General features: G+C 48.5%; 1 protein-coding gene across 1 annotated transcript in view; it reads right to left on the minus strand.

The window, feature by feature from the left end:
• Nucleotides 1-8,684: 8,684 nt before the first annotated feature.
• Nucleotides 8,685-12,869, minus strand: part of LOC123772111 (CD109 antigen) — an 82,510-nt gene continuing 78,325 nt past the window's right edge. Inside the window, exon 31 of the mRNA XM_069324652.1 lies at nucleotides 8,685-8,775. Within this exon, the coding sequence (XP_069180753.1) occupies nucleotides 8,685-8,775 (91 nt within the window). The remainder of the gene's footprint in view (nucleotides 8,776-12,869) is intronic.

Genomic DNA, 12,869 nt, shown 5'->3' on the forward strand with positions numbered 1-12,869 from the left:
AGAGCTCAACAGCAAGCACAACTGGACGAGTCGAGTCAACAGGATGGAGTCCTCCTCCTCCTCCTCTCTCAACACCAGCTTCCTACGCCATCTTCTTGAGGTTATCTTGAGATGATTTCGGGGCTTTAGTGTCCCCACGGCCCGGTCCTCGACCAGGCCTCCACCCCCAGGAAGCAGCCCGTGACAGCTGACTAACACCCAGGTACCTATTTTACTGCTAGGTAACAGGGGCATAGGGTGAATGAAACTCTACCCCATGTTTCTCGCCGGCGCCTGGGATCGAACACAGGATCACAGGATCACAAGTCCAGCGTGCTGTCCGCTCGGCCGACCGGCTGCCATAGTGCCATAGTGTGCCAGACAAGCTGCCATGTCTTAGTGCCACGGAGCTGTCGGGCTGACAGCCACCTCCAGACTCGTGCCAAATAAGACATAAAAACAGGTTTTAAAACGTGAAACATTCCCGTAAACATTTAGAAATGTGTTCAGTACTCGAGGCGCTTATTGAGACATGTGCTCGACGTAGGTGATGACGTACGCCCAAGACGTTCATTGAGACATGTGCTCGACGTAGCTGATGACGTACGCCCAAGACGTTCATTGAGACATGTGCTCGACGTAGCTGATGACTTACGCCCAAGACGTTCAATGAGACATGTGCTCGACGTAGCTGATGACGTACGCCCAAGACGTTCATTGAGACATGTGCTCGACGTAGGTGGTGACGTACGCCCAAGACGTTTATTGAGACATGTGCTCGACGTAGCTGATGACGTACGCCCAAGACGTTCATTGAGACATGTGCTCGACGTAGGTGGTGACGTACGCCCAAGACGTTCATTGAGACATGTGCTCGACGTAGCTGATGACGTACGCCCAAGACGTTCAATGAGACATAGTGCTCGACGTAGGTGGTGACGTACGCCCAAGACGTTCATTGAGACATGTGCTCGACGTAGCTGATGACTTACGCCCAAGACGTTCATTGAGACTTGTGCTCGACGTAGCTGATGACGTACGCCCAAGACGTTCATTGAGACATGTGCTCGACGTAGGTGGTGACGTACGCCCAAGACGTTTATTGAGACATGTGCTCGACGTAGCTGATGACGTACGCCCAAGACGTTCATTGAGACATGTGCTCCACGTAGGTGGTGACGTACGCCCAAGACGTTCATTGAGACATGTGCTCGACGTAGGTGGTGACGTACGCCCAAGACGTTCATTGAGACATGTGCTCGACGTAGGTGGTGACGTACGCCCAAGACGTTCATTGAGACATGTGCTCGACGTAGGTGGTGACGTACGCCCAAGACGTTCATTGAGACATGTGCTCGACGTAGGTGGTGACGTACGCCCAAGACTTTCATTGAGACATGTGCTCGACGTAGGTGGTGACGTACGCCCAAGACTTTCATTGAGACATGTGCTCGACGTAGGTGGTGACGTACGCCCAAGACTTTCATTGAGACATGTGCTCGACGTAGGTGGTGACGTACGCCCAAGACTTTCATTGAGACATGTGCTCGACGTAGGTGGTGACGTACGCCCAAGACTTTCATTGAGACATGTGCTCGACGTAGGTGGTGACGTACGCCCAAGACTTTCATTGAGACATGTGCTTCGACTGTTCGTTGATTCGACGGGAGTTGACAGACATGGTGACTGTTCCACCCTTTGTGTTTCATGTCTTAAGTTTAACCGTTCGATCCTTGGAAGATTTGGCCCAAGAAAGTTTCGTCATTGGAAGATTTGGCCCCAAGAAAGTTTCGTTATTGGAAGATTTGGTCCAAGAAAATTTCGTTATTGGAAGATTTGGCCCAAGAAAGTTTCGTTATTGGAAGATTTGGTCCAAGAAAGTTTCGTTATTGGAAGATTTGGTCCAAGAAAGTTTCGTTATTGGAAGATTTGGTCCAAGAAAGTTTCGTCCTTTCAAGAGGACGAAAGTTTCAAAAGGTTATCTTGAAATGATTTCGGGGCTTAGTGTCCCCGAGGCCCGGTCATCGAACAGCCCTCCTTATTTCTTTCACATCCCCAGGAAGCAAGCAGCCCGTAGCAGCTGTCTAACTCCCAGGTACCTATTTACTTCTAGGTGAACAGCCGCATCAGGGGTGAAAGAAACTCTGCCCATTTGTTTCCGCCGGGAATCGAACCCGGAACCATGGAACTACGAATCCCGAGCGCTGTCCGCACAGCCATCAGTTCTTTATTACTCCTCCCCCCCCCCCTTAACATAATATCCTAACCTAACCTGACCTAACCTAAGCATAGAAAACGTGGATATCTATGAGCCTGTCCATTCACCAAATAGTCTAGGAGATTCGAACGGTGGGCTCCACGTGTACTCACCTAGTTGTGTTTGCGGGGGTTGAGCTCTAGCTCTTTGGTCCCGCCTCTCAACCGTCAATCAACAGGTGTACAGATTCCTAAGCCTTTTGGGCTCTATCATATCTACACTTGAAACTGTGTATGAAGTCAGCCTCCACCACATCACCTCCTGTGTGTGAGTGTGTGTGTGTGTGTGTGTGTGTGTGTGTGTGTGTGTGTGTGTGTGTGTGTGTGTGTGTGTGTGTGTGTGTGTGTGTGTGTGTGTGTGAAGCTCTATAGACCGAGCTATTGGAGAGCCTTAATAAGAAAAAAAAATTACCTTCCGTTGAGGCTAATTAATACTGTAACCACCTCGCCACAAATTGTTCAACTTGAAAGATGGTTGAGTTTTGTGAACTCATTATGTGAGTAACTTATCTGCCACTCACCCACACGCAGGGTGGTGGTGGGGGGGGGGGGGTCTAGAATTAACTAATTATACTGAGCCGACCTTGTGCGTGCGTGCGTGCGTGCTAATCTCAAAATAAGTACGGGAGTTCGTGAGCGCCCCCACACGCGCGCTTGGGGGGGGGTGAGGTTAATCCTTATTAGGGAGAAATGCGTGCGTGTGTGTGTGTGTGTGTGTGTGTGTGTGTGTGTGTGTGTGTGTGTGTGTGTGTGTGTGTGTGTGTGTGTGTGTGTGTGTGTGTGTGTGTGTGTGTAATTACCTAAGTGTAGTTACAGGATGAGAGCTACGCTCGTGGTGTCCCGTCTTCCCAGCACTCTTTGTCATATAACGCTTTGAAACTACTGACGGTCTTGGCCTCCACCACCTTCTCGCCTAACTTGTTCCAACCGTCTACCACTCTATTTGTGATGTGTGTGTGTGTGTGTGTGTGTGTGTGTGTGTGTGTGTGTGTGTGTGTGTGTGTGTGTGTGTGTGTGTGTGTGTGTGTGTGTGTGTGTGTGTGTGAAATGACCTATACGGGAATGGTGCGTGTATACGCACGCACGCAACAAGGACAAGCGTAGGTCACAGCTAAGTTACCTACCCCCCCCCCCTCCTCCTCAGGGAAGCCTGGGTCCAGATTCACGAAGCAGTTACGCAAGCACTTACGAACCTGTCCATCTTTTCTCAATCTTTGGCGCCTTTGTTTACAATTATTAAACAGTTAATGAGTTCCGAAGCACCAGGAGGCTGTTTATAACAATAACAACAGTTGAATGGCAAGTTTTCATGCTTGTAAACTGTTTAATAAATGTAACCAAAGCCGTCAAAGGTCGAAGGAAAGATATATACAGGTTCGTAAGTGCTTGCGTAACTGCTTCGTGAATCTGGCCCCATGTACGTACACCCACGTTCCCCCCCCCCCCCCCCCAACCCCTGTACGTACATCCCCCCCCCCCCCCACCTCCTGTACGTAGCAACAAAGCTGCCGATCCCGTGTTGCCGCTTAATTACTAAACTGGCGACTACTTAATTGCCAATTACCAATTAGTTAATTGCCCCCGTAACCGACTACTTTAAACTGTCTCGCGGCGATTATGTAATTACCCGCTGACGTCATGGCTAATCTTGAAGTACTTCTGGTACTTTCTTCGGGGATCAAAGCCGCGTTAATTAATTTAAGACTAGGGTCTAAAACCTGGAGCCGGCGTGACCACCTCGACGTCACTGTGACGTCACACGCGCCTTGTGACGTCGCACGCGTTTTGTGACGTCACACGTGCCTTGTGACGTCACACGCCTGCCCATTGTGACGTCACACGTCTAAGCCCTCTGCTATAGACTCTATAGTAGTCTCTAGAGACTATTATAGAGCGCTCTAGTGGTGTCTAGAGCGCTATAGTGACCTCTCGGGCGCTATAGTGACCTCTAGGGCGCTATAGTGACCTCTAGGGCGCTATAGTAACCCCTAGGGCGCTATAGTGACCTCTAGGGCGCTATAGTAACCCCTAGGGCGCTATAGTGACCTCTAGGGCGCTATAGTGACCTCTAGGGCGCTATAGTAACCCCTAGGGCGCTATAGTGACCTCTAGGGCGCTATAGTGACCTCTAGGGCGCTATAGTAACCCCTAGGGCTCTGGTGACCTCTAGGGCGCTGTAGTGACCTCTAGGGCGCTCTAGTGACCTCTAGGGCGCTATAGTGAGCTTTAGGGCACTCTAGTGGTCTCTAGAGCGCTATAGTGACCTCTAAGGCGTTATAGTGACCTCTAGAGCGCTCTAGTGACATCTAAAGCGCTTTATAGTAGACTCTTAGAGACCCAACTCCCTATAAATCCACTCCGTCAATGTGCAACGTTGCAGAAATGTCGATGCAACATTGCTTGAGGCAAATGTTGACAAGAGTTGGGGGGGGGGAGGAGAAGGCTTGCGTCTTGACGATACTTGCACACATGGAGCCATGCAGTGTTGCAGAGTGCCAGCTTGCATATTGTTGCGTTACCCTCACGCTCCCCCTAACACCCCTACCCCCCCCCCCCCCACCCCCCGACACATACTGCACCGCCCCTCATCCTACTACATGAATCTTCTATTTATGTTCTACACTCTCCTTATCCTACTACATGAATCTTCTATTATGTTCCTCACTTACAACGTCACAAAAAAAGATTAGTTTCGCTAAGGTACTCCTTAGGCATCTTCGGAGGTAGGAATAAGGGGAATACAAATGACCCGCGAGAGCAAGGGGGTGAGAATGAGAGTTGTTATGCACTCCAGGACATTAAGAGTTGGGTCCCCTTGATTAGAGCTCGTCTGGGAGCATCCAGCACACAGGTTCGAGCCCTTATCAGGGCCCGCCCCCCCTTTGTGGATTTGTTCATAAGAACTAATATTAACACTTCTGTGCGCGCATACACACAATATCAGTTGATTGAGTCGAGGCGGGACCAAAGAGCCAGAGCTCAACCCCACCGCAAGCACAACTAGGTGAGTACCTCACACACACACACACACACACACACACACACACACACACACACACACACACACACACACACACACACACACAGGGAGCCGGTCGGCCGAGCGGACAGCACGCTGGACTTGTGATCCTGTGGTTCTGGGTTCGATCCCAGGCGCCGGCGAGAAACAATGGGCAGAGTTTCTTTCACCCTATGCCCCTGTTACCTAGCAGTAAAATAGGTACCTGGGTGTTAGTCAGCTGTCACGGGCTGCTTCCTAGGGGTGGAGGCCTGGTCGAGGACCGGGCCGCGGGGACACTAAAAAGCCCCGAAATCATCTCAAGATAAGAAGATAACCACTGTGTACTCGTGTAGTGGTCTCGTAAGCGTTATGTTATTCCGCTCTCCAATAGGTGTCCTACAAGAGGACATAACTCTTGTGTCCTGGGGGTGGGAGTGGGGCAGCTAGAGCACCATCGTCCCAGAACGTCGGGCGCAGTGGACGGGTTATCTGTCACTTTCTTGATGACTAGGCACAGGAGCAAGAGGGGGGGAGGAGGAGGAGGGCACCCTGTTGGACACCTTGTGGTGGTGATTTGTTTTCATGTTCCCCCTGAGTGACAGAGTTACGGGTCCTCCTTGTTGTAACAAGTGTACTCACTGTGAGTGTGAGTGTGAGTGTGTATGTGTGTGTGTGTGTGTGTGTGTGTGTGTGTGTGTGTGTGTGTGTGTGTGTGTGTGTGTGTGTGTGTGTGTGTGTATGTGTGTGTGTGCGCGCGTGTACTCACCCATTTGTACTCGCCTATTTGTGCTTGCGGGGGTTGAGCTCTGGCTCTTTGGTCCCACCTCTCAACCGTCAATCAACTGGTGTAAAGATTCCTGAACCTACTGGGCTCTATCATATCTACACTTGAAACTGTGTATGGAGTCAGCCTCCACCACATCACTGCCTAATGCATTCCATCTGTTAACTACTCTGACACTGAAAAAGTTCCTTCTAACGTCCCTATGGCTCATGTGGGTACTCAGTTTCCACCTGTGTCCCCTTGTTCGCGTCCCACCCGTGTTGAATAGTTTATCCTTGTTTACTCGGTCGATTCCCCTGAGGATTTTGTAGGTAGTGATCATGTCTCCCCTTACTCTTCTGTCTTCCAGTGTCGTGAGGTGCATTTCCCGCAGCCTTTCCTCATAACTCATGCCTCTTAGTTCTGGGACTAGCCTAGTGGCATACCTCTGAACTTTTTCCAGCTTCGTCTTGTGCTTGACAAGGTACGGGCTCCATGCTGGGGCTGCATACTCTAGGATTGGTCTTACATATGTGGTATACAAGATTCTGAATGATTCCTTACATAGGTTTCTGAAGGCTGTTCTGATGTTAGCCAGCCTCGCATATGCCGCAGACGTTATTCTCTTTATGTGGGCTTCAGGAGACAGGTTTGGTGTGATATCAATTCCAAGATATTTCTCTCTGTTTCATTAAATACTTCATCTCCCATTCTGTATCCTGTGTCTGGCCTCTTGTTTCCACCGCCTCGTTTCATTACTTTGCATTTACTCGGGTTGAACTTTAACAGTCATTTGTTGGACCATTCATTCAGTCTGTCTAGGTCATCTTGTAGCCTCCTACTATCATCCCCTGTTTCAATCCTCCTCATAATTTTTGTATCATCAGCAAACTTTAAGAGAAACGAGTCTATACCCTCTGGGAGATCATTTACATATATCAGAAACAGTATTGGTCCAAGGACTGACCCCTGCGGGACTCCACTGGTGACATCTAGCTAATCTGAGACCTCACCCCACACAGTGACTCCATGTCTTCTGTTGCTTAGGTACTCCCTTATCCAATGGTGTACCTTCCTTTTCACTTCAGCCTGCATCTCTAGCTCCAGCCCATCCCTCTCTTGAAACTGTGTATGGAGTCAGCCTCCACCACATCACTGCCTATTGCATTCCATTTGTCAACCACTCTGACACTAAAAAAGTTCTTTTTAATATCTCTGTGGCTCATTTGGGCACTCAGTTTCCACCTGTGTCCCCTTGTGCGTGTGCCCCTTGTGTTAAATAGCTTGTCCTTATCTACCCTATCAATTGCCTTGAGAATCTTTAACGTGGTGATCATGTCCCCCCCTAACTCTTCTGTCTTCTGTGTGTGTGAATAACGGGATAAAATGATCAGGAAAAGCAGCTAGCTCTTTATGGCCACAAACCACTAAACGTGTCCTAGACACAAGCAGCGAACCTTTGCCATGAGAGTCGAACCCAGACCTGGTGTGTGTGTATATCATATATATATATATATATATATATATATATTATATATATATATATATATATATATATATATATATATATATATATTATTATATATATATATATATATATATATAACGAAACCCGAAACGCTATGCGTGCTAGTGGCTTTATAAGAATGTAAAACTTCAATTCTCTGTACTCTAATAAACCCAATGTACCTTCTTGTATATAAATAAAAATAAATAAATAAATATATAAATATAAGTAAAGCTGAAATAGCTTTAGGTGTCTTGTGTACAATGACGTCATCGCCTCTCTCGGCTAGACATCTGAACCAAACTAACTTCGCAGTAGGCCTATACTGCCCTATACGAGGCCGTATAGGCCTACCCAGGCAAGCGAGGCACGGCCTCTTCACATTCCATTACCTTCACTTAGTCTCAATTTGTTAGATAACAAAAATAATCCTCCAAATGATTCGCTTCACTGGCGCTACTTGGCAACTCAGCGCGGCAGCTGGGGGTTGTTGCCATATCAATGTTGACCTAAATTCTTTTTTTTTTCTAAATATTTCTCAACTCGCAAGCCATTATTATTCACATTAATGCTAAATACATTAACATATCGTATAAATCATACTTTTATACACATTTTACACGTTTCTATTCATACGTGTATGCTCATAAAATTGATTGGAATCATTACGCAATTATTCAAGTTTACCTTTTATTCAAGGCAGAAGAAAACGAGAAGTGGGTGGAAATTAATGTGATTCTTATCAAGTAGAAATGATAGTATTTACCTATCAGTATATTATATGTATATATATATATATATATATATATATATATATATATATATATATATATATATATATATTATATATATATTATATATATATATATATATATGCAAATAAGCTTAAATGGTCCCCAAGCATATATGCGACTGAAAACTCCACACCCCAGAAGTGACTCGAACCCAGACCACCAGGAGCACAATGCAACTGAAATACATGTTACCTTAACCGCTTGACCATCAGTGACTGTACAAAAGACGATGGTAGGTAGGTAGGGGGAATTAACCTCGGCTCCCATCGTCTTTTGTAGGGTCACTGATGGTCAAGTGGTTAATAAGGTGCCATATTTACTCCTCCCTGCGCCAGGAGAGAGGGCGCGGCTCTATCCACCAATCGGAGTAGCTGGTCCTCGCGGTTAGTGGTAGTAGTAGTCTTGAGGGGCATGGAAGCGGGTCTGTGATTGGTGGATCACGCTCCCAGCCTTAGCCAATGGAACGGCGTCCACGCTAAGGATTTAAATCAAATCAATTTCAAACGGTTAAAACAATTATCAACCGCATTTAACACTATGTATTAACCGTATCCCCCCCTCTATGTATTTCTCACTCACTCACGCACTCACGCACTCACTCACTCACTCACTCACTCACTCACTCACTCACTCACTCACTCACTCACGCACTCACTCACTCACTCACTCACTCACTCACTCACTCACTCACTCACTCACTCACTCACGCAATGCAATATAAGCGTAAATGAGGCTAGCTTTAAGCGTTTGGACTCAGTATTTGTACAGAAAATTACTTTTTTTATAAAATTTTTGTAAAAAAAATATTTGGTGGGGGGGGAGAACATTTTTTTGTATTATCGAATAGACTTTGCAGCATTGCAGATCAATGGTGTATCTCGTGAATATATTTATTGAACATTCTGACAAGATTTACTACGAAATGTGCAAGATGTTCACATCTTTTTATCCTATAGATTAATGACCTTTAAGTGGAGATGTGTTTGTTGGTGCTCCTCCGTGCTGGGGCTAAGCTTCGTAAGGTCACCAGGTCCACCTTCCACTGGTGGATCCTTGCTGGTCAGGCTCCCACTGGTGGATCCTGGCTGGTCAGGCTCCCACTGGTGGATCCTGGCTGGTCAGGCTTCCACTGGTGGATCCTTGCTGGTCAGGCTTCCACTGGTGGATCCTTGCTGGTCGGGCTCCCACTGGTGGATCCTTGCTGGTCGGGCTCCCACTGGTGGATCCTTGCTAGTCGGGCTCCCACTGGTGGATCCTTGCTAGTCGGGCTCCCACTGGTGGATCCTTGCTAGTCGGGCTCCCACTGGTGGATCCTTGCTGGTCGGGCTTCCACTGGTGGATCCTTGCTAGTCGGGCTCCCACTGGTGGATCCTTGCTGGTCGGGCTTCCACTGGTGGATCCTTGCTAGTCGGGCTTCCACTGGTGGATCCTTGCTAGTCGGGCTCCCACTGGTGGATCCTTGCTGGTCGGGCTCCCACTGGTGGATCCTTGCTGGTCAGGCTCCCACTGGTGGATCCTTGCTGGTCGGGCTTCCACTGGTGGATCCTGGCTGTCAGGCTTCCACTGGTGGATCCTTGCTAGTCAGGCTCCCACTGGTGGATCCTTGCTAGTCAGGCTCCCACTGGTGGATCCTTGCTGGTCAGGCTCCCACTGGTGGATCCTTGCTGGTCGGGCTTCCACTGGTGGATCCTGGCTGTCAGGCTTCCACTGGTGGATCCTTGCTAGTCAGGCTCCCACTGGTGGATCCTTGCTAGTCGGGCTTCCACTGGTGGATCCTTGCTAGTCAGGCTTCCACTGGTGGATCCTTGCTAGTCAGGCTTCCACTGGTGGATCCTTGCTAGTCGGGCTTCCACTGGTGGATCCTTGCTAGTCAGGCTTCCACTGGTGGATCCTTGCTAGTCAGGCTTCCACTGGTGGATCCTTGCTAGTCGGGCTTCCACTGGTGGATCCTTGCTAGTCAGGCTTCCACTGGTGGATCCTTGCTAGTCAGGCTTCCACTGGTGGATCCTTGCTAGTCGGGCTTCCACTGGTGGATCCTTGCTAGTCAGGCTTCCACTGGTGGATCCTTGCTAGTCAGGCTTCCACTGGTGGATCCTTGCTAGTCGGGCTTCCACTGGTGGATCCTTGCTAGTCGGGCTTCCACTGGTGGATCCTTGCTAGTCAGGCTTCCACTGGTGGATCCTTGCTAGTCGGGCTCCCACTGGTGGATCCTTGCTAGTCAGGCTCCCACTGGTGGATCCTTGCTAACAACTCCAATCACCAATACAACTCCAATCATCACCAATACAACACCAATCATCACCAATATAATTCTAATCATCACCAAAACAACTCCAATCATCACCAAAACAACTCCAATCATCACCAAAACAACTCCAATCATCACCAAAACAACTCCAATCATCACCAAAACAACTCCAATCATCACCAATACCATCCCCACTACTACGTGAGCAACAAACAATTTCAGGTCCTTACAACAGAACCAGCATGGAAACCCAGGCGACGAGATGAAAGGCCGGAGGAAACAATGGATGACACTGTATTCACTATAGAAGATCAAGTAAAAACCTTAGGAACTAGATGGGACAAAAGCAACAGGCCCAGACCTGGTCCCACTATGGCTGCTGAAGGAGACGGCAGAAGCATTTTGTCACCCATTACCTAAAAAAATTTAATAGATCATTTGAGACAGAAAACTTCAATCCATCGGTCTGAAAAAAGTGAACTTAGTCCCAATATTCTAAGAAAAAAAAAGGATAGAAAGGAGGCACTAGATTGCAGACTGGTGTTGTTGAAAAGTATTCCCAGTAAAGTGGTGGAGAGAGTAATCAGGGTGAAAATGATGGAGCATCTGGAGCATCAAATGTGACAAAAATCTCAGTATTGGTTGAGTTTTACGACAGGATTACTAAATATGACAGGAAAAAAATGAAGGCTGGGTAGACTGCATATTCCTAGACTATCAAACACCACTTGACAGTGTTCCTCGCCAAAGACCCGTGTACAAGACGAAGGAGCAGGCTGGGAGAACTGGGTTAAGGGAGTACCTGAAGAACACAAACCTCGACCACTTTTAAGGTCAAATTCGGCTAGGAGCAGGTTGGGCACGAAGAGCTATAGGCTTCACTCCCCCGTAGACTCCGTCAGGTAAGTACTGACGGCCGGCCACAGGACTCCCAAGATGGCGACGTCAACACAGGACTCCCAAGATGGCGACGTAAACACAGGACTCCCAAGATGGCGACGTAAACACAGGACTCCCAAGATGCGACGTAAACACAGGACTCCCAAGATGGCGACGTAAACACAGGACTCCCAAGATGGCGACGTAAACACAGGACTCCCAAGATGGCGACGTAAACACAGGACTCCCAAGATGGCGACGTGAACACAGGACTCCCAAGATGGCGACGAAAACACAGGACTCCCAAGATGGCGACGTGAACACAGGACTCCCAAGATGGCGACGTAAACACAAGCACGTGGCCGTGTGGCGCCAGAAACAACAGCTCAACACCGTGGATGACACAGCTGACACATGGCGAGCATGAGTCCCCACAGCCTGTTCTGGGTGTGTATCTCCACACTTAACGTATGACTGAGTACACCACGCTCGCCTGAGTAAGCTAAGCTGAGTTAAGCTGTTGATTTGCTGAGCGCCTTGTGTTACAGGTACTAACTGCTGGTTGTCCATGAGGTTGGACCAGGTCCAGAACTTTGAGAATATTGACCTTGTACATAAGAGCAAGTCCACCCCCCAGCCTCCCCGGACTGTTGGAGGGCTCTGATGTTCAAACCAGTCCAACCAGCCTTGGTCAAGACTAAGAGATGAGCCTTGTGTATTGGTTCGCCACACTCTCTCTCTCTCTCTCTCTCTCTCTCTCTCTCTCTCTCTCTCTCTCTCTCTCTCTCTCTCTCTCTCTCTCTCTCTCTCTCTCTCTCTCTCGCCCTCCCTCTCACCAAAATACATATACACCCATACAACACATGTGTTGATCAGTCTACACATGTCCAGAGGAACAGATGTCTGGACATGTATTGATGAGTCAACACCCGGTTTCATACGTTAGGGGGGGCACGAAACCTGTTGACCCCTCAAGGCCAACTACTGATGACCTTCCTCAGGATGCACGCACGTACGCACGCGCACACACACACACACACACACACACACACACACACACACACACACACACACACACACACACACACACACACACACACACACAGGAAGCAGCTACGTAACAGCTGTCTAACTCCCAGGTACCTATTTACTGTTAGATAACAGGGGGGGGGGCAGCATCAAGGTGAAAGAAACTCGGCCCATTTTGTTTCTGCCTAGTCCGGGAATCGAACCCGGGTCACAGGATTGCGAGTAAAGCGTGCTGTCCACTCAGTTACCAGACCCCCCTACCACACGCACACCACCCCTGTGTATGCGTGTGTGTGTGGAGGGAGAGAGAGAGAGAGAGGGAGAGAGAGAGAGAGAGAGAGAGAGAGAGAGAGAGAGAGAGAGAGAGAGAGAGAGAGAGAGAGAGAGAGAGAGAGAGAGAGATGAGAGAGAGA

This window comes from Procambarus clarkii, chromosome 14 (genome assembly GCF_040958095.1).
Source record: "Procambarus clarkii isolate CNS0578487 chromosome 14, FALCON_Pclarkii_2.0, whole genome shotgun sequence".
NCBI lineage: Eukaryota > Metazoa > Arthropoda > Malacostraca > Decapoda > Cambaridae > Procambarus > Procambarus clarkii.